General features: G+C 43.6%; 1 protein-coding gene across 1 annotated transcript; it reads left to right on the forward strand.

Moving 5' to 3' along the window:
* The first annotated feature begins 356 nt into the window (after positions 1-356).
* LOC144121823 (chymotrypsinogen B-like) lies at positions 357-18,016 on the forward strand. Its single transcript, XM_077655235.1, has 6 exons — positions 357-548; positions 6,614-6,797; positions 9,330-9,453; positions 10,216-10,360; positions 12,156-12,283; positions 17,735-18,016. The coding sequence occupies exons 1-6, from the start codon at positions 467-469 to the stop codon at positions 17,942-17,944; spliced, it is 873 nt and encodes a 290-aa protein (XP_077511361.1). The 5' UTR covers positions 357-466; the 3' UTR covers positions 17,945-18,016.
* Positions 18,017-23,087: the final 5,071 nt, after the last annotated feature.

Raw genomic sequence — 23,087 nt, forward strand, 5'->3', positions numbered from 1 at the left:
CGTTTACTGGGCGAGGCTTGCCGAACCGCCTTACTCATTCAAGATAAATAAGACGTTTGGTCACGCGCTGGGAGACAGATTTCGGCCACCAGGTGGAGCTGGCAGAGAAACAGCAGTGTGGCATTATTGCATATTATGGTAGAATTACTACTTTACATTTTGCAATTCTATACGCACGACAAGGAGCGAAAAGTGCGAGGTCGAAAAAAGAGCAGCTTGAGTTTCCGCTGTATTGAACAATGCATGAAAGGTCGAGATAATGGGGACGTTATCAGCCTCCAGCGATACCGGTGTCGGTAACGCGTTATCTGTGGCGCACATAACAAGAGGCTAGAAGATACCGCAGGGGCGGATCCACCCTCTACAGCGCAAGGCATCCTCGAACTGGGAGATACTCCAGTGGTTGTCCTTGATCAGGGTTCCTGAAATATTCCAGTAGCCCTGTTCTGTTCACCGAGTCGTGGAAATGCCAGTGACACCAGGGAGCACGGCAAAACTTATAGCGCTTCTTTCCACCCTGTTTTACGTGGCTTTTGCACAGAGCGACGGTACGTATTCTGCTGATTTTCTCGGCAATTGAACGCTTCTGCGTTTGGCGGGCACCAAAGCGGAAATGTTGCGCATCCTCGTCTTGGGCTAAGACAGCGTTCTTTATGCCGGCCTGAGTCTATTTTAGTCAGGAGGGATGTCTGCTCTTTCGACAGTATTGCACTAGTTAGGTTGAAAACAAGAAAAAGAAAGCAGGGGAGGTGGAAGGAAGCAAACGCTCGGTGGCTGCTTTTTTTTTTTCTCTGAGAACGCACCGGATGAGAATGTTTACCCTCATAGAAGAATCGCTCGTGTGTTTCAACTTGCACCTGCCTTTCATTTATAGTGCATGTTGAGTAAGTTTGTGCTTAGTGCGTCCACTTTACGCTTACTGATTTCATTTGTAAACTGCCTTTTCCCACTCTCAGCCTAATCCCTAGGTGCCTTTAAACATCGTTTCAGCAGCTGAGCTCAAAAGGCGGCGCACTTGCAACAGCCTGACTGCTAGCAAGCACCGAAGGAGCATAATGATCACTTTCGTAATATTGAATTCCGGAGCGAACTTTTTGCCGAATATGGCATTCTTCAGCAAAGTTAGTCCCAGAGAAGAATGAAACGTAACGTTTGACAGAATCTTAGCTTTCGAACAGAAGCGGAAAGGCTTTGATATTTGAAATGCAGGCTCAGAGATCCAAGTTCTTTCGTTTATTCTACGTTACATAAACTGAAAATAAAAACCGCAAAACCATTATTCGGAGTGCTTGAGTATAATTCTTGCAGCGACATAACAGCAACAGATATCCCCCATCGCTGCACTGAGTTAGGGAACACTCCGACTGGGTTCAGCACTTCCTAACGTCAGAGCTCTCGCTGAATTTCTCATGACAGCAATAAAAAACTCCTTACTTCTTTTTTCAGGTACATTTTTCAGCGTCTGTTGAGCACAGTAACCTTGTCAGAAGGCCGAGCTGATGACTGTTGCTGAGCAGATAGCAGGATAAATGAAGACAAGCATTTCGTTAGCCACGCTTAAAAATACACTCGAAAAATATTTTGTTAAACTAAAAAAAAATGAATTTGGGGCAGCAGTTATTAATGGTGTTCCCCTCGCGAGTGTTAAAAAAAGGAACTTCATTACCAATTTTGAAGAGTCTGCTAGCTAGAAAATTATTTCTTGTTTGCTGTGCTTGGTTTGAAACGGAACACACGGTGGCTGGATTAAAAAATCATCTGCCGAAGCTGTGTCGATCATTTTATTTAATATTTGTATATATCCCCACGCTTGGGGTGGCGCACCTGTTTTCCATTTATTTTACGTGACACCCTTCAATAAAGTTATAGAAGTTTTCCCTGGTGCTTATTGAGGCGCAGTATTATCAGCTGCGACTCTTGAAATTTGTTTGCATGGCCCAAGACAGGCTGAACGCTTGAACCTTTCGCGTGATTTCAACGTCAGGCCTTAGTTTAAACAGCACCCTCATTGACACGTGACATGAGTGTAACAATGAGTCTCTATTTGCATAACAGAGTAGACGCACGACAGCTCTCTTTGTAGCAGTGATTTGGCTGAGGTTACGGCCAAATAGTACACAGTCTTATATCATCATTATTAGCTCGTTTCATACTTCTATCGATGAGCTTAAACACTCATTCACGGCAATCATTTGATGTGCAGGAACACTGTGGCAATTGTTTCTTTTCTTCTTTTCAGCCGACATTGTTCCGTTATTGATTTAATTGCATGATGTAGTCGCTTTTTATTTTGTCTGCAGGTTAATGGTCTTATGATCGCGTGGCGTGAGCGATTTTTTCGCGAGCTCTTGACCCTTGAGCGCATACGCTGCACACATTCGAGATATTTCAGCTTCTTAACTATGAAAATCTACTAAATTGGTAAGCAAAGCGTGGGCGAGAGCATAGGCCACTCTTATGTTAAAGGCAGGCAGGTGTGAAATGTGCCGTCGCCGCTCCTTTGTTTCTTTCCTTTCCCTGTAAGAAGAAGGTCACCGGAATGAAGAGCATCCTTTAATGCGATCCCTTGGCCAACAGCTCGGCCTACTGACACCCGTGTGTGGCAATTCAAAGATTATTTAACGCAGCCCACCGCATTTAAGCGGAAGAAAAGAGGCTACGTTCAAAAATACGCTGGGAGGTGAAAGGGTGGAACGCTAAACGCCGCGTACTTGTTCTTTGTTGAATTGAAGCCCAAGAAGGTTGAAATGTAGCCCTCCTGTTTCCTTTTCTTCGCGAACGTAATCATTAAGTTAACTTGAATGTGTCAAGGTGAGCCGTACAAGTTTTGCTTCCATGCGCCCCGAAAGCTAGCGTAGCACAAGAGGCAGAAAGTTACTTGGGCGAATGAGGTTGGCAAGTCTGCGGGGATAAGGAAGATGCAGCTGGCACAGGACGGAGTTAAGTGGAGTCGTATGGTAGAGAGAATGGTCTTGGAATGGGCGTAGTCAGGCTGACAGAGCTACTGATGATGATGCCTCCAAAACTACAGTTTGGAAACATTTCAGAAAGATTTAAAATACGCGAGCCATAATGCGCCGCTCTTGCTATAACATCGCGCTGTAATGTAGTAGCAACGAAGCTTTAAAAAAAGCTAGCAGCTTTCAAATGACGCCTGCTGGCAGAGGCCAAAAAATCCTAATGTTTTGTTATAAGCGACTTAATTCTCTCTTTTTTTGTTATTTACATGCATTTTTAAAAAAAAAGAACAGACGGTAAGCCACTGCGGTGACTCAGCGGTTATTGTGCTCGGCTGCTAACCCGAAAGACGCAGTGCGGCCGCATTTAGATGGAGGCAAAATGGTGGAGACCCGCACGTGCTGTGCGATATCAATGCACGTTAAAAACCCCCGGACGGTCGAAATTTCGGGAGCCCTTCACTGCGGCGTCCCTCATAGCCTGAGTCGCTTTGGGACGTTCACCTTCATAAACCAGATCAGACTGAACAAGAGAGGACAAAAAACAACGAAACAGACCTTGTTGCTTGAGTCTGATGTTATGTGACCAGTTTAAGCAATTATTTTTTAGTCTTTGAGCACGCATCCTATTACAGGTCAAAGAGTCATGACACCTTTTAGTACGCCTCTTTGCTATGCTTAGAAGCCAATTATGCCACAAAGCATTGTTCAAACACTACCTCGGAAATGCGATGTGAAGACATTTACAGTAAAAATATGTCTTATTTTCCAAATTAATTACAGCTTGTCCAATACCCATACTGCGGCAACGACGGAATGCTTATTGCTTATGCTCTCGCCCCTTTTAAACTGTTGCCACGCAAAGCATTCGCTCACGTTTGCGACATTAACTGAAATGTGCTATTTAGCGGCTGTCACACGTCTGTCCTCCGATTTCAAGGGTTGGCTGGGAAGGAGAAGCCTGAAACCCCGAGTGTTGCGCTGTGTTCCGAAGCTTGGTTCACAGACTATTATCAGTCAGTCGGCTGGTTGTGGCGAAAAAATATTTTCTAGTGGGCAAAAAAGCTACTGGCACAATTTCGTCATAGATCCACCATTACGCCTTTTGGCAACAAGTGCATGTAAAATCGTGTGATCAGTCAGTCGGCTGGTTGTGCTGAAAATATAATTTTCTAGCGAGCAAAAAAGCTACTGGCACAATTCGTCATAGAGCCACCATTACGCCTTTTGGCAACAAGTGCATGTAATATCGTGTGGTCGAACATTGGCCACGTTTTAACACAGCTCTGCGTATCACAGCATTGTAACAGTTCCACACAAAAAAGTGCACAAATGCTGTTAGGCGGATAGTATTTACTATACGTTTCTGAGGTGATTTACACTTGAAATACATCTATTTCGTGGTTCCGTCGGCAACGCAAGAAAGCTCGATGGATGCGAATTTTGCTCTTATAATAAACTTTAATGTTGATTTTGCCTACCACGCTGCAAAATGAGTAATTCATTCCCTAAGGATATGCTTCCATTTTTTGCTACATTTTGATTTGCAACACGCAATTATCATCTTCCAGAGTCGAACTGAACGCATTGTTTAAAGCCAGTCCATTTACTACTATTAAAAACCTTCTCCGGAACATGTCACTGTCATTCCAATCACAAATATTTTATTACAGACTTAACAACTGGGGCTGTTTGTGCAACGAAGTCATGCTCGTTAATTACAGAATCAATAGCGAAAATTTCTTTGGTTAGGCAAGCGCAGTAATTTGCAGTTATTTTCAACAAAATAAATTTCTCTACAGCAGAATTTGTGGATTTTATATGCCTACCCATGAGACTCCTCAGCACCGGGGCAGAACCCAAATTAACTTTTAATACTACTTGTATTAGATCACTTTATGAAAAAAAGCAAACAATTTCACCCACTGCAGCATTTTTGACTAATATGAGTTCATGAAAGAAAATGCGAACAACTGAAACAATGGCAAGCTCTCAATTTTTGTTGCAAACAACTCTAGATAAGCAGTGAGCATACATTCCTTGCTGATGACATTTGGACAGAGTGAGCTACTTTCTCATTCTGCCTGTTTACTATCAGTGCATCAGCCGAACACTAGAAGTTCAAGCAGCAGAACAACCTCTCCTTCGTGTTAAAACAACCTGTTTTTCTCACCCTTTTGGAAATTTGTTTTCTTCATGATAGACCCAACTTAAAATTAAGTTGCAGCGCGCTCAAGCCGTCACATTTTCGACTCATCTACATTCCGAATGGTAAGTGCCTCGCACGCAGGAAAGTCATCTGCGGTTTAATAAATATTTTCAATCGCTTCGTTCGCTTTCAACTACTAGAGCTACCAGCATTTTTGGCCGGCATGCACAGTTCATAGTGCTTTCTTTCGAACGTATCCTAAGCCATGGCGCTCATTGGCACACCCCTTACTCAGCTGTGTCCACTCTCTTTTGCATTGCGTCAAGATACTATTTGACCCTTTACTATGTCTTAAATAATGCTTGCCTTGGGGTTTCTGGTTTACTTCAAAGTCAGAGCTATAGACAGCACTCTTTGGGTTCGGTGCATTCACCCTGGAAAGCAATTATATTTATGTGCTCTCACGTGTTATGTGTACACTTTAAACTTGCTCCAAACCGAAAGAGTTGACAGGATTTGAAAGAAAATGTGACGGAACGTACAAAACCATTTATCTAAAATCCGCATCATGTGCCGGATTCAGTACTCTGGAGCGCAGTGTCCTCATCTGCGAATTTAGAATATGAGCAGAATGGACTGGCCATTGGTAAGAAGCACAATGAAAGAACATTCTTTCAAGGCCCAATTCCTTGAGTTCATTTGGAAGGGCGAGCGGAATTCATGGACAAGCACAAGCATGGGCCCATTTCTGGCCTCTGATGTGCCGGCGCAGCATGCCTTAGCGTACCATGATCACCTCATGTAAAACACGTCAATGTCCGTTTCGCTGATATCCCCGGAAAAATGCATGTACCCACGCACTGCTCGTAATTAATGCCCACCTCGCATCGCGCAAGCATTCCCTATCAATGAAAAACTCCCTCTGTATCAAAAGAATCTACTGCGTATATCCCTGGCATTGCGTTCCCGCTTTCACACAAAAGTTGATAGTTCTGTACAGCTGAGTGGAGCAGGACCATAGGAGTCACTTGAATGCAGAAATCTGTGATCAGAAATTACAAACGCCTTTGTGCTTTCCCAACGCTTGCTAAAAACGTCAGGTGGTCTAAATTAATCCAGAACGCACGCTTCTCGATGGCGACCCTCGTCACCCATGAGCTTGCTTCAGGACGTAAACCCCTAATGCGAAATACTAAAGATGCGATTCTCAACACTGTTACTTTTTAGACATTTCTAAATCTTATCTTGACGCCTATTGCACCACCAAACTGAAAACACTCGTATGTAATAAACATGTAGAGGGATAACATCCTATAGTAAACTTTGTGCATGCGCACACACTAGTTCATTGTTGAAACTGATTTCATTGCATGTTATCAGTCCATAACTATTTCAACACTTCTTCGTGCTCGCGTTGCAAATCAATCTTGGGGCCAGGGACTCCCTTGTCTTCCTGTATACCTTGGCGTCTTAATTGGAATGAATGGATGACTCATGCACTTTCCAGCCCAATGTGGAGTGCCGGAGATACCACCGCAGCTTGACCCAGAGGACCGCATCTACGGGGGCTCCACTGCCGTACCGGGAAGCTGGCCATGGCAAGCGGGCATCTACACGAACAGTTACCAACACTTCTGCGGCGGCGCTCTCATCAACGACAGATATGTCATCACTGCGGCGCATTGCGTTTGGCAAGTCTTCTCTTTATTTTTGCGCAATTCTTTGATGAAAATGCATTATCAGCCTGGTAAATGCGACTTTGGTTTACAGCACGAAATTACAACTCGTAGCTAATGGCTCGGGAGGGCATCTTTGTACCATTACCCATGTTGCATTATTGATGCTTTTTTTTTTTGCCGTGGGTACGACGCTCGTCAGTCGTCTATATACCAGAGTATAAAGCTTCGTATTGAATTCAAAATACCATTCAGACTTCGCCGCCCAGGTGGCTCAGTGGTTATGTCGCTCGGCTGCTGACCTGAAAGACGCAGGTTCGATTGTGGCCGCGGTGGTTGAATTTTGATAGAGGCTAAATTCTAGAAGCCTGTGCACTGTGCAACGTCAGTGCACGTTAAATAATCCCAGTCGCTCAAAATTTCCGGATCTCTTCACTGCGGCGTCTCTCGTAGCCTGAGTCGCTTTGGGACGTTAAACCATCATAAAGTAAGCCAACCAGCCATTCATATGCCTTTTTTCTGTCGGAGATTTGGCAAATGAGTCGGTATTTTGGGTTACCTATGACTCGCATCTAGCTGCTCTTAGTACACTTTTTTTTTCGCTTTATTTTATCGATCTGCAAAAGTCGTTAGGCGCAGCTAATACCTTCCTTGAACTGGCGCTCTCCAGCTCTGCCCACACGAGGCCCATGCATACGATCAGTATGCGAAAGGTGTGCAGGGGTCTACAGAAATAGCAGCATTTAAGGGAGAAAAACTTAACGAGTCCCTGCCCGCATGTTTGGCAATGAATATAGCTCAGAACACATCTCCATTATCATGGTATCAGTTGTTATGAATATGATGGCTTACTTATGAATCGCTGTTTAATATATGGAGTTGGTACTGCCTACACGAACTGAGTCTTGCAGAGTTCTGCTTGATATTTTGGTTGGAAATTTTTTTTTTGTGGTTACTTTGAGACCGGTTGGTTGTCAACTCAGCGACGTTCAAACAGAATGGTGGCACAACAACACTCCCTATAATTTTCAGTTATCGTTTGGACACGACGTTATTCTTTGCTTCCTTTTTGCTACGATGCCAAAGTTAGAGCTTACTGTGGCTGAATCCTTCTTTCAAACTTCCAATCGACTGTAAGCTATATTAAGGTAGAAAAGTAGAAAGCATGTAGAAAACGCTGAAACGCCCTTCGTGCGCTTTAAATGCAACGTTATGATGACCACGGTGTCGAAGTCAGCCCCGCAGCCCTTCATAAAGATCACTCTCACACAAGCCACGAGCAGTTTCGGGCAACTATATCCACAAATTTCAAATCACAGCACTGAACTCGACATGCTGACTGGTCAAGTTGTGGTTCTTGTCTCAGGCCTGTGCTTGTAATGCACACAAATGCCATTTGCCGATGGCACTCGAGAAAAGACGGTTCTGAGCGTGAGCGCTTGAAATAATCTGAGGACCTTACGCAGGACAGGGAGCAACACGCCCATTTTTAGAAGCAGTTTTGACATTTATTCGCTTTCAACGCAATGCGGGGCCCGACTCGCGCGCTTTAATTGTCGCGTTGTTGTTGTATTTTACGAACAGCCTTTGTAAAATATGTAAAGCGCGGGTGAGTTGCTCAAGCCCGTGCGGCCTGTCTTGAAGTGCACCGCCATCATTAGAAATCGTTTGAAGCTGGAAGTATGTCTTTCCCCTCCTTCTGAATCTTACGGCTTCGACCGGTATACAAGAACACCTCTGCACGGCTCCAAACCAGAACGTGTGGGGTGTATATTTTAAGACCGGAGCTCTTACTATACGAGCCGCAGCTTTGAATGTCACGAAAGTCGCCGTTTGACCTCTAAACCGGAGGAGTGGTGTGACGTATACCACGTGACTCGGCACATCTGCGCCAGCCGCCGCCGCTTCCCTCCGCCACTGGCCTGATCACGTGACTAACCACGTGACACGCCGGCGCTTCGTTGTCGTCGCGCCGCCGCGCGTGCAATGTATAAGCGCGGCAGCTACGCTCGCTTCCAATACTCGCTCCGCACACCCATGCAGGCCGGGCTTAGTGAGTGCACGGTTCCGCACAGAAGATAGCACGCTGTGCCCAAGTGCCCGATCATCCAGCCGACATTACTCGCTGAGCCGAGGCACTGCGAAAGCGCCGTACTAAATGGGAAGAGGAGTCTCCCGAATAAAGGGAAGTCTGACTGGCCAAGCAGCGAAAGTACCGTCAAGAGAGAGAATCAGGCAAAACAATGCGTAACCTTGCTTAACCAGAGCTTCCGCTCGTCTCACTAGGTATAACCGAATTAAACCACTGACAGTTTTTTGCCAAAGGCTGCACATGCGCACCTATTCTGTCTACGTAGTCTACTATCATGCACATCAACGGTTCCATCCCGACCTTTTCGAGTGCGCATTGCAAAAATAACCATAGCAAAGGTAGACCACTCGCTCCTGTCCTTTACACGCATACTTGTATCTACTTTATGTTCTACCAGCGCTGGCTTGAAACTACAGGAAATGTTTTTCTATTTTTCTACCCTGAAACATTTTCAGGTCTAAGTTGTCGAACACCGTGAGGGTCCACCTTGGGTCGCACACACGCCTCGCCACCGATGATACGGAAGCGGTGTACAAGGTCGAAGAGGTGTGCGCACATCCGCGATTCAATCCCACCAAGGTAAGAGCTGGTGGAAACGTAAAGAAAGGCACTACCGTGCCTTCAAACATTCCCTGTTTTATATCCAATATCGCTGCTAGCTTGGCTGATTATGGTTTGTTTAATTGAGGAAAAGATGCTTAAAGATATATAACAGTCAAGAGCTATTAACAATGAGTTCTAGTTTTTCTTAATACCAATATGGGGTAAACAGAAGACTGCACCTCAAGCGCTGACACGATTTCGCAGAGTTATATCAGCTTCTATTGCCTCGTGAAATTGCGCATACTTATTTCTTTAAACTTTAGACTCTGTTTGTTAGCTGCTTTTGTTTCCATTCCCTCTTTCAGTTTAACTACCAGTTTGATGTCCTTTTCAGCTGCGAAAGTAGCGTTTGTGGCGGTTACTATATGCTGCGTTGATATTTTCAACCAGTTCATCTTTCAGCTGGTTTTTATGCTGGATATTTTCGAGTGGAAATTTGCGGCAGTTGCCGGTTAAGATCGGCTCCATATTCGGCCCCATGCTCATCGCAGTTTCTGAATGATGTTTCCTTTAATTTTACCAGGAATAGGAGATAAAAGCATTCTTTGCTTTAAAAAAGACAGCGCTACCATTTTATGGTCGGTAGATAAAGAGGAACTTGTCACAGTCTTGAGTGCCCTGATGTAACCTTCGCTTCTATTTTTTGCGCGCGCTGTGCAAAATATGTGCAAAAAACTCCACAGTGCAGCGCCGATTCAGTCAGCATATCGCAACCGGTTTTCTTTTTTCGACTTCCAGGGGAACAACAGAGACATTGCGATCGTGAAACTTCGAGAGAGTGTGAACTTCACGAATACCATATCTCCAGTCTGCTTGCCTAGTCACAAAGAAGAACTGCCGGTAGGATCCAAGCTTTACGTCACTGGCTGGGGTGCTACCACGAGTGAGACTGCTATTTCTATTTGACTTTCTCGAAGTGTTTGTTCCCAGTAATGTAGCTCGTCTTATGGCGCACATGCAATCTTGTTGTGAATTGCATTAAATCTGCCATGTCACGTGTCATTTTTCTATCAGCACCATTATCACCATCATCAGCCGGACTACGCCTACTGCAGGGCAAAGGCCTCTACCATGTCTCTACAATTAACCCCATCGTTTGCCAGCTGCGGCTACCGTATCCCAGCAAACTTCCCAATCTCATCCACCCACCTAACTTTCTACCGCAACCCGCTACGCTTGCCTTGTCTTGAAATTCATTCCGTCGCCCTTAAAGACGAGCAGTTATTTTGCCTTCGTATTACATTCCCTGCCCAAGCCCATATCTTCCTCTTTACCTCGACTAGGATGCCATTAAACCCGCGTTTGTTCCCTCTTCTACTCTGCCCACTTTCGATCTCTTAACGTTGCACCTATCGATTCCTTTCCTTAGCTCGCTTCGCTCTCCTTAATTTAAGCTGTGCCCTTTCCGCTGCCCTCCATGTTTCTGTCCCATTGGTGAGTGCCGGTAAGATCCAGCTGTCGCATACTATTCTCATGAGGCATATTGTTAGACCACCATTCAAGATCTCAGAGAACCTGCCATATGCGCTGCACCCTATTCTTAGTCCCATCTACTTATTTCACTCTCGCTATCAGAATCAGCAGGCACTACCTGCCTTAAGTAGATTTTTACCACTTCCAACACCTCCCTATCAATTGTGAACTGCTGTTTCCTTGTGAGAGTGTTGAATATTACTTTAGTTTTCTACATGAAAACCTGCCATTCTTCTCTGCCTCTTTGACTCCTTAATCATGATTTGCAGCTTATCTCCAGAGTGTCTTAGCCAGGCAATGTCGTAAGCGAATCGCAAATTATGTAGGTATTCTTCAATAACTTTTATCTCCAACTATTCACAATCCAGGCCCCGAAACAGCTTCTATAAGAAGGTGGTGAATAGCACTGGTGAGATCGTGTCTTCCTGTTTGACACTCCTCCTTATTAGAATCGTATTCCTGATTTTATGAAGTAGTGTGGTAGCTGTGTGGTTGTTATATATATCTTCCAGTATTTTTCCTTAAAGCTGTTCTACAACCTGATTCCGCAATGCCTGCATGGCTGCCGAGGTTTCCACTAAGTCAAATGCTTTCTCGTAATCAATGAACGCTATATCTAAGCTGGTTACATTCTGGGCAGTTCTCTCTCACCTGGTTGATAGTGTGAATGTGGTCAATTGTGGCGTATCTTTACGAAATCTTTCCTGATGATTTGGTTGATTTATGTCTAAGGTTGACTTGATTCTGTTCCATTCTTCTATATGGCAATGGCTGTATGAAGACCACAGAATTTTTTTTAATCATCGTCACATCCTTCTGTGCTTGAAGACACATTAAACCATTTTAATTGGAACGGTAAGCTGTTTAATAAAAGAGAGGCCATCAGAACACTCTGTTCGAAGTATGTTTTGTTAAATGTGGTGGTAACAAATCTTGGCCGTGGTTCACATTAATGAACTGTCTTGTCATTGAAAGATGCTATATACTTGACAGTTGAGGATGCAGTTCATAGGTACACGGAAGCACCTAAGAACGCTCTTGGATTCAATTCTTTGCCTGCAGCCAAGCTTCTGACGTCTTAACTTCATAAGCCGTGCAAAATATTTTTGTGTATGGTTCCATAAAACCAAACTGTCCGCAAGAAGGAAGCCAAATGTCTCTAAAAGTATACGCCACTTACTTTATTCGTTATTGTCGATCTGCAGGAACCAGAATCCTCAAAAAGTCTGCTGAACTAAAGCAAGCTATGACCGAAGAACTTCGGGATGAAAATTGCCCACATGTGAACCCTGATGTTATGTGCGCAAGCCATACATTCGGATCATCCTGCTTTGTGAGTACTATTGCACCTTACAAAACTCAGTGTCATAACTCAGCACGACAGCCGTGCTTCTTCATAAAAGTGGTGAGTTGGACGTTTTGGTTCACGATCTTGTACGTCACTGCGAGAAGTCGGGACGACAGGGAAAACACAACACATGCGCTTGTGTTGTGTTTTTTGTCGTCCTGTCTTCGCGCTGTTACCGGAAAGCCTCGTTTTTGATCGGCGCAATACCTGCATGGATTCCTTTTTTTCTACAAGTCATGCAGGCCGTTTGTGTAGGTCACATCTACAAAGAGGATGCTTCCTTGTGTCCTGAATTATTATGGCGAGAGAGTGCGTGAACAACATGTCTGTCATAAAGCAGCAGCAGCAGTATACGCCCAAATTATCAAAAAGTGCGTTAACGCTTTCTTGTGTAAAACTGTGGCAAATTTTGCGCCGTCTTCCAGCTCATTCTATACAGGTTGGGTAGATTAGAGACTCATAACATAATATAAATATTGAAGTTGTCAAGCAGGAAATGATGCTCTGTTATTTTCCACAAGAACATAGCCTCGGCAATACGTGTAATCTGAAACTGCAGAGTATAAGGCTTTAACTCCTCTGTAATGCAATATTCACACGAGCGTTGCATAACTTCTGCAGCGAATGCATTAGCAAGTCACACGACGGAAGCTTCATGCCTTCAAGATTCGGCGCAGTGATCTTAGCTGCAGCGGTGTTGGTGGAGCATATACTCACCCAAACGAATTCATTCCCACCGTGGCGAAGAGGGTTCTTACTGATTGACTTATTTAATACACTATGCGATTGCTTTTCAGGTCTAGTTGCGAAAAAAATTACCCGAAAGTGTTCAAATAACCTTCTTACCTTTAGCTTGTGGTGTGTATGGTAACCGTGACGTCCCTTTCAGATAGCAGCCGCCCTTGTAACCGCGCCCCAAAAAAGGGGCTTGCTCTGGTAACCATCGTTTTATGGATCCCTCCACGATGGTCTCCCCCGGTTGAATACCGTTTAAATGTCGCATTAAGTAGAAGAACGTCACCAAAGTACAGCAACTTCCAGCGTGCTTTCCTTTCTGGAGACAGTAGTGCGAGGCATATATACAATGAGATTTGTAATCAAAGATTTCTAGAGGTGTTACTCGTTTTGTGCTCATCCAGGAGCTCTTATGAGGCTCTATTTCTTCAGCACCGGTGCCCAAGCAGCAAAGGTAATTGGCCCAATATTGGTAAGAAATGTTTCACTCTGGTACACTGTAGGAACAGCCTTTGCTAATGCATTCCAATATTGGCGCGATTACCTTTGCTGCTTGGTGTTTCGTTGCAATTAACAACCAACCTGTAGCTTGACGACCGCAGCACCAATATGAGGGAGTAAAAATTACTCGAATTTCTTCAATAATTTGTAGATGCCACATGTTAAGTATGAACTCACATTGCGTTGTGGCAACCTACTTTTATAAAATCAAGTAAACAGGGCGCAATACAATGCTGAGTACCCACACTGAGCGAATGATCGCGTCTCGATGCGCCAGAATCGAAAATAAATCTATGTACTGCGCCCTAGACCAGATTCAAAGGCTGTACGGTTGTAATAATTTTATTTAGAAGGCTGTAAAAATAATCGATTGAACTCCGTACTCACTAGAGGCCGAAAAAAAAAAGCGAAATACAAGCAATTTCTCACGCGAACGAAACGTTTTCCGTAGCTCGGCTGGCAAACCTCTTGAATGACATTTACATAAATCAATTCCCAGCTGTTCCGGAAAAATGTCATTCGGATGAGCCGCGAGTATTGACGAAAGCAAATTCTCTTTTTTCACCCCCCCCCCCCCCCCCCCCCCGCTGAAGAACGCGAAATACAGTCCACCCTTTTCAACTCGAACAACAGTAGCGCTTGTGACTCAGAAAACCTACAGGTTAATCCAATGAAGTATGTAGCTAGCCTTAGAGCATCACGTTTTAAATATATATTTAACTTGCCTTTATCCATGGGAATATTTCCCGAAAGGATGAAAGTCGCTAAAATGACAATAATATACAAAGTTGGCGATAAAATTGTGTTAAAAAACTACAGGCCTGTATCAATCCTCCAAGTCTTTTCTAAGCCGCTTGGAAAACTTATACACACTAGACTAACCAATTTTTTTTGTCGGAATATGCATTATTAAATAGTTTCCAGCGTGGTTTCCCAAGAAATTGTTCAACTGAGCCAGCGCTGTTAATACAAAAAGAATTATTTCTAAACAGTTTTTCAAAGAATCTATTAACATTAGGAATTTACATTTATCTATCGAAAACGTTTAATACCCTCTGTCAGACTAAGTTAATTAACAAACTTTTTGTAACGGTGTATGCGGCCTTGCACACGATTTATTCAGATCTTATTTAAGTTATCGCAAGCAGTACGTTGCGTTGGATGAATATTCCTCGGAGTTTAAACATGTCACTACAGGAGTATCGCAGGGAAGCATTTTGGGACCCCTGCTGTTCTGTCTACACATCAATGATCTCCAAGATATCTGCGATCCCCTGGTCTCCCTCATATATTATGCAGATGATACCACACTCCTTATCAGAGGCAAAAACACAGAAGGCGTTGAAGAAACCGCAAGAAAAATCCTTACTGACGTTTTGGACTGGATGAATAAAAATGTTTACTTGCAAACACTGCAAAAAGAAAAGCGGTACTATTGCGGCCAAAGAATAAAACGGTTGATTTGTCCTAAATAGATCTTGATTCCATATCCATTGATGTTGTTGAGTGCTATAAAACACTTGGAGTTCATTTCTTCAGTAACCTATGTTGGCAGTTACATGTGCGATGAAATGTATCAAAAATTATGTAAGATCTTTGGCCTACTTAACAAGAACAGATTTGCAATACCAAAACCAGTAAAGCTGTTGATTTATTTCCTAATTTTGTCCAAGTTAAGCTGTGGATAGTTGGTTTGGGAGACTACAACAAAAAACGAATGCACAATGCTTATTTTGCAGAAAAGGGCCTCGAGAATAATTGCAAATGTACCTTTTGACTTGCCCTCTGCGGAGTTTTTTCACCATCCTAATGTGATGAAAAGGGATAACTTTTACAAATATCGCTTAGCTGACTCACGCCGTACTGCCGCAAAAGCAAACAACCCCTTCTGTGTTGATCTATCCAAAGTTACGCTAAACACGCCGCTTTACAATACCCGTCATCCCGAGGACTGGCAGGTTCCTATACCTCGTAACAACTACTCTCTGCAGTCCTTGACACATACCCTTCCATCAATGCTAAATAAGTTTTAACTGGACAAAATTGAAATTACTAGTATGCCGAACAAAGGCGTCAGAAAAGTTTTTATTTGAATGTGATTATGTTCAATTGCTTGTTCTCTTTTCGCTTCATAATGATTTTTTTTTCTCTTGGGTTTATGATTGCTACTTTTCACTTTTTTTCTTTTGCTCAATATAAACAAACTGTTGTTTTCACAAATATTTTGTATCGGATGTTTCCAATCTGCCTGCATATACATGTATACCGAACCTTTATTTTATTTTTGCAAACCAATGTGTACAAGGCAACTTATATATATATATATATATATATATATATATATATATATATGAATTTCATGTGTATGTTTCTTTGAACTGCACCTTGATGTATGTACAGTTGCTGCCATCACCTGTAGGGGCAGCCGTCCCGTCAAGCAACCGAGAATGGTAGCTTTTTGTGACTGCTCCCTCTTTTGATAAAAGAAAATAAAATAATTGAATTGAATTGAATTGGAAGATATTTTCATAGCACAATTTTACTTCAAGTCTACAATCCGTAAAGGCTTTACAGCTAAACTGTACATTTCAAAACCCCTTGGCACGGGCATTTGTGTAATGAGCCGCGTTTCGTCGATACATACGGTGAGGGATACACTGCAGATTAGGTGTAAGTGTACCATTAAGGAATTGGACAATCATAAGCGACACCAGGATAGATTCTTGTGGGACAGGGCTTGTTTTCCTAAGCGACGCAGTCATTATGTAAGAGTTTGTTAGAAGTTATGGATTGTTAATGAAGTAATTACGAATTTCATCGAAACCGCGCTCACAAAACGCATGAATTTTGTGATATGATATAACAAACAGCAAGAACGCTTCAAAATCGTGGTAAATACAAGAGGGGTGGTACTGCGCACAAAAAGACAAGGACAAGAAGATAACACAACAGGTTGCAGATAGTCTTCACCGATAGTCTTCACCAAACACTGCCCACACAACTTTGCCATGATCAAAGGCATTTATTGCTATTATTCTAAACGACACACATATTAAGCAGTTTTGTCGCTTGCCCTGTATCACTTCACGTTCTTGCAGAGCCATGTGGTTGTGTCGCTTTGCAGGTCTCGTCGTTTCATCAGTGGTTATGAGGTGTCGAGTTGTGTTTTAAATGGCAGGAAGCACAGACTGACATCGATAGCAGGCGATGGATCAGAAAAAATTGTGCTTGTCGGCGCAGCGTAAATAAGTTTCAGCGCCAGTGATCTCGTTAAAATCTAACAGTCTTTCTTATCTTAATTTATGGAAGACTGCGAACGAAGTTAACAAATTTCTGGCATGAATAAATTTTACGGCGGTTCTTATTCCGACGTCACAAGTAGGCTTACTATCTGAGTGATTTTTTGTCACCAGTGCAATCGATGCAATCGCTCATAACAAATTATAAGAATGCGATGTTCTCACTGAACTGAGCAATAATTAGGCCTGCGCGGTCTGCAGTGGCACCACGTTATTGGCGCTGATCATATTATACATTCTTCTCTAAATCCCACTTTTGCAAAGAATGCAAAAATACCTCAGGAAAGGATTTCTACATTGTTTTTTATTATTTTGAATTCCCACGAACGACTCGCAGCAGCACTCACAGGATGCTGGGAGCCCCCAATATGTGAACCTATGAGCTATTTTCGCATTGAACAGGGACGCAAAAATATTTTGTTAGCACAGAGAGGTACTATCAGCCAAGAATGGATGCTGGAAGTACGTTTTCGATCCCTAAGTGCTCAAGAAAGGCGGCCTTAAAGACTACCAATACCAGCTGGGTGAGAGGCATTGGAAAGAATATCACAATAAAGTAGACTTCTGCGAGGTCCAACGAAGCACTCTAATAAGTGATTTGCAGTGTTAGCTGGAAATGACCCCGCTGTCCAGGTTTGATATCAGGTTTTGCTCGTTGGGTGTTAATTGTGTGTTGTTTCTGTTTGCCGTGTGTTAGAGGCACCCAGTGCCGAAGCTTAAGGTTTATGAGAGGGAAGAAATAGCCCTGTAAAAATAAATTATGTAACCGCTGCCAATGTGGCATGACTTCCTTCTCTGTAAGCAAGGTCACCTTCACCTTTGCTTTGCACAAAAATTTGCTCCTGGATTGCACACATTGCTTTTAATTTAAACGAGGTGTTTTGTGGTTTCGGTTTTCAAGGGTGACAGCGGTGGACCGGTTGTGCATCAAAGGAACGAAACGTGGACCCTATTTGGCATCGTGTCCGGTGGACCGTGGACCTGCGGAGATGCCTCCGACTCACCCTTGTACTTTGCCAAGGTGTCTCACTACATGGACAGCTTCATCCTGCCATACATGGACCCTAAAACACCGCGAAAAGCAATTCGAAGGATCTGCACTATCACCTAAAATGCCGACTTTGAATCTGCATAGCAACCAATAAGTTAAACTAAATAGATAAAATGATTTACAATGAGAAAATGGGATACACAAGTAGATAAAATGAGAACAGAAATGCGGACAAAAAATACTGAAGTATTCCTCTTGACCGAACTTTCTACGGGATAAATAATATATGTGCTATCTAAATGGTATGGTAAATAAGGTTTAGCGTCTCTAAGCGACGCTTGGGCAGTGAGGGACACCACAGTGGAAGGCGGTTCAACGAAGAGGTTCTTCAACGCGCCATGCTATCGCACAGCCCTAGGGCGTTTTTGAGTATCGCTCCCATCAAAATGTAGCCGCCGAAACTGAGAGTCGTTCTCTCTACCTTGGGATCAGGAGCCAAACTCCCAAGCCACTGAGCCATCGCGGCACCTGTGTGATATCAATTTTCTAGTAAATGCTTGTCAAGTTATAATGTATGCTTGATTTCTGCGGTCCACAGGGTAATAGAAATTAATTAGGTTTTTAATACTTCCATGCATATTTACGCATGACAGTAAGAAAAACATAATGGAAACGTTGCATAGAAATGACTTTCTGATCCCCTCTGGCATGAGTCACCTGCATGTGTGAAGCATGTCCCAACACTAACAAAGCTGGGGCATGATCAAACACATAAGCAAATTCAGTCGAGGGAACTTACAACTAACCTGACCGTCACTCGGATGGCGTGAGTTGTGTCCAAAGTTCGTAATAAATCGACTCCTTATATTACAGCCGAGAATACCGAGGCCGACAAAACTGGCATTTCTTTCTTTAGAAAGTTATTTTTTTTGCGTCAACTTGTTTAAAGCAGGCGCTATAGCTGAGCTTTCCAAGCTTTGCAGAGTGGTCATGCTCTCTTCGGCGAGACCCTTGCTGCCAGCAATCTGCTTTAGGAACGCGTTATAACTAATGGCCTCGGTAGCTAGTGGCAGTTTCGCCCCCTTGACCAGTTTCCTGGCGGTCGGGAGTGCGCGTACAATAACTTTGTTCGAGCACGTCAGTGGGATGTCGGCTTCCGCGCTAACGACGTCATCCCAGGATTCGTCCGACCACGAGTGCATCAGAGACGTGCCGAAACGAAATCACGGCCCTCTCTCATCCCGTGGCCTTTTCACAGCGTCATTTGTAGTTCCTGGGCCCATGCAGCAATGAAGGGTGCGCGTACCCACAGAACGCAGTACCAGCTGCAATGATTGCTGTCTGCACACGGTAAGAGCAGAAACGGTGGACATCCGAATGGGCAGGCTTCACATACCGCTTGACCAGCAGGGTTAGCAACGCGGCACAATATTTCAAATCGCTCCAGTTTCGCTTTAGACGCTTGCCCTGTCTCGTGCCTACTGTGCTTCTCCTTATACTTTAAATGCTTTACCAAACCGGCACAGATGAAACGATTCCTTAGCAGGCCACCGGACTACGCTTCGCCACCGGTTATATACCCTTTGCATGTCGCATTTTTTCTTGCCTCTCCGGGTCGCCATGTTCTTTCCGGGGTGGTGTCGCAAAGGATGACAGACGATATTGGTTCTCCGCGCTTGGTGGAAGCGATAGTTTTTCGACTGTGGTATGAAGTTTACGGCGCCTCCTCATTCGCTATAGCTAAATTTTACGGCCCCAGTTCGTTCTATCAAGGTTTCGTTGCCATTGGCCTACTACATAGTTTGACGATGTCACCGTTCTCGTTCGTAATAGGCGAGCCTTCGTTATAGTTGAGCCCTTCATAAGTGAACTTGTCCGTGTTGGTACGCAATTCCTCATTAATAATAATAATAATAATAATAATAATATTTGGTTTTGGGGGAAAGGAAATGGCGCAGTATCTGTCTCATATATGGCTGGACACCTAAACCGCGCCGTAAGGGAAGAGATAAAGGAGGGAGTGAAAGAAGAAAGGAAGGAAGAGGTGCCGTAGTGGAGGGCTCTGGAATAATTTCGACCACCTGGGGATCTTTAACGTGCTTTGACATCGCACAGCACACGGGCGCCTTGGCGTTTTTCCTCCTTTAACAACGCAGCCGCCGCGGTCGGGTTCGAACTCAGGAACTCCCGACTGCGGCGGCTGCGTTTTTATGGCGGAAAAACGCCAAGGCGCCGAATTATTCTTGTGAGAAGGCGCGTTCTATTTACAGGATCAATTCATAACCTGACGGCGACAAGGACATTTGTGAAACAGAAAATAAGTATTTAGTCTTTAGTACTTTTGCAGGTAGTTCGAAGAAGTCATAAATTGATGGTAGGCTGCATCACGCATTATCGAACGGTTACGAGCAAGGAGCAAAACTGGCAGTAGAACGGACTCTGCTGGTAAGGACATGCGACCATTTCTTCCGCGCATGTAGCTCCGTAGATATTAGGATAGACAGCGGTGCGAAGTAGTTTGACGGAAGCCTATGTAGCAACCTTAATCACAGTCACCGGTCCCCTGACTCCCCTGCCGCCCCTCTTCAGCGCATTTCGTTTCGCAACAGTGGCGACAGGTGGCGGGTCGACCTAATCGCGTCTCTGTTTAGTTTTGTGTGTGTTGTGGGGGGGGGGGGGGGGGGGGGGGGGGCTGTAACAGGAAGAAACCACGCACAAAGGCGCGGTCGGCGAGAGATAACGATAAAGAGCGAGAGATTTGGGGAACGTTGAGAGGTTGATGCTAGCGTGGTATTATCTTCAGCCGTCATATTCGTTGCGCCGACCGCGATTTCGCTTTGCTGTTTATCTTACACCAAGGTTACAAGTCAAGAAGCACGGGCCTGACGCACATAACTTTCCATACGCACATTTTCTTAGTAGCGCATTTCGGCGAAAGATCACACTTCACAAGAATTGGCCATCCCTGGTGACGAACAGCCAGCCGTATATACTTTTCAACGCACCGTTATCAGAGCGCTCACTCAGGAGTCAGCGCAGATAACCTACATAACACGACCAGATATAGCACGTTCTCAAGGAAGGACACTTATTATAAAACCTACGTCCTGCAGTATATTATAAAACTCCTATTCTGTAGTATTTTAAAAGAACTGCGGCTCCTACGCAATGGGCCTGCGCTCTCCTACGCGGTACTTAATGACCACTTCGACTGGTACATTTGGTTTGATCCAGCGAATACCAAATCACATTGAGAAAAACATCGGAAGGTCCGGAAAGGTAAAGAGGAAGGTTTGCAGAAATTGTCGCCTTCAGAATACTACGCGGATTCTGCAAACGGATCGAGAGCGGGCACTAGTATTTGAGCAGTTTTAACCACGACTCTAGGCCTTTTGTTACAAAAATGTGCTTATGGATTCCATGCTCCGACTATATGGACGATTTGCTTTCTACAGGATAAATCTCAAAAATTAAACTATTCTATTGCTGCTTCCGATATGGACTATTGTTTTGAGAAGTTACTTTACTTTATTACTTTACTTACTTACTCACTTTATTTACTTTCTTACTTTATCTGCTTACTGGCTTATTTACTTTATTTCCTTACTTACTTAATTATTTCTTTGTTTTGTATGCAAATAACGCTACTGTTCATAATACAAAATAGTTAATTTATTTATTTACTTATTTATATATTTATCAAGTACTGCCGGTATCAGTGCGAGGCCTTGGGCAGGAGTGGGCATTATATGGTGGTTACAACACGTAACAATACATTTATGAACACAAGAAACAACAAAAAGCATAAAACAGTACAATCAATGCATTGGAAAAATATTACTTCATATATCTTGTTTACGACACTGAAATCAGAGAACAATGATTGCAGAATATGCAGCGGTTTGGTAGAAAAGGAAAAAATTAGTGACTTTAATACTGACAAGAGGAAGAGCGAAAGAAGTCATTGTCTTATTCGCTGAAACTTATCTAAAGCATCTCAACATATTTCCAAATAACATTGATCGTCTAATGTATTAACGTCTGAAGATAAAGTTTATTGACACTGGATCAGTCTTTCAGGGCTGATGAACGTTTTTCTTGACGACAACCCTTTTCGTCCTTAAAAATTGAACCCCCTTGCGGTTCAGATCTCTGTTTTGAGACGTTACATGCAACAAGCTTCGTTCAAGTGAGAACCTCCCGCCTATAGGCCATGCATTTCACGTAGACATAAGCAGTCATTCTAGAGCAAAGCTAAGCTCTCATAATAGTGTAGAATTCTAATTAAAACAAGCGATCCTTTGAGGGTTTCTGATCAACAACCAGAAAATAACCTTCAGGAATTTTTGTGTTACATTTCGAGGATATAATATTGATCGAAAAGAATTGTGATCGCCACTTCGTGGGTACTTTTTTCGGGTAATGAGGCCACACTTCGCTTTCAGTTTCCAGTACAGCCCCTTCGTTTAAGAAAAAAAAATAGGTTGGAGCCTTTACACACTTTTCTTTGGCATTGAAGTTGCCCGGTTTTGTATCTACTCTTTTACGGAAGAAATAAATGTGGAATTGCAAATTATAACGGATGGAAAAAATGCAGGAAGCTTGGCTTCAGAAAATTTTGGAATGTGTGCGGCTGCACTTTTGATATATCGGCGCAGTTAGACATCGTAACCTTTGGCAATAATTCAGAGGGAGAACTGCGAATTCATTTGCAATATATTGAGAAGCTCAGCTTCAAACAAAAATCGCGCACGCGTTTGCGAGGTACGCACTCAGCGTACCCATGCATGTGCACACGCATGTTATAATGGTGCAATAATGATATACGTCCAGGGCTAATTGCCACGGCTACACAAATGCCCTGCCCGCTGTTCACCCGGCGTAAACGTTTTCCTCCTTCTAAAGTGGACAGTCATCCTAGAAATCGATAATTACATGGTGTACTCAAAGCTTTCGCGGATACCGATAACACACAAATAGTGCCTGATGCCACCCCATGGGTACTGTCCTGACACCAATGAGGCCAACTCCTTCCCTTCCTTCCCTAGCAGGTTCGGATATTCTCATTTTATATGCTACTTATCAGCGATGTGTCTGCTACCCTCCAAAGCCTGGTACATTTAGTGGTATACAGTCACGGTCTGCTTTCAAAGGTCTACAGAAAACGACCTGTCCGCTCGATCCTGCAATTAAGTAGGTTTTTCGCTCCTCAGCATTATTTTATCATTACACTACCACGTTCTTTTTATGTATTTTTTCGTCA

The sequence above is a fragment of the Amblyomma americanum genome, chromosome 2, assembly GCF_052857255.1.
Source record: "Amblyomma americanum isolate KBUSLIRL-KWMA chromosome 2, ASM5285725v1, whole genome shotgun sequence".
Lineage (NCBI taxonomy): Eukaryota > Metazoa > Arthropoda > Arachnida > Ixodida > Ixodidae > Amblyomma > Amblyomma americanum.

Excerpts from the sequence above, each read along its gene's own strand:
- LOC144121823 (XM_077655235.1), top strand. The coding sequence starts at position 467 with ATGCCAGTGACACCAGGGAGCACGGCAAAACTTATAGCGCTTCTTTCC. Across the intron at positions 6,798-9,329 it reads ACTGCGGCGCATTGCGTTTG|GTCTAAGTTGTCGAACACCG; the intron begins GCAAGTCTTCTC and ends AAACATTTTCAG. Across the intron at positions 12,284-17,734 it reads CATTCGGATCATCCTGCTTT|GGTGACAGCGGTGGACCGGT; the intron begins GTGAGTACTATT and ends TCGGTTTTCAAG.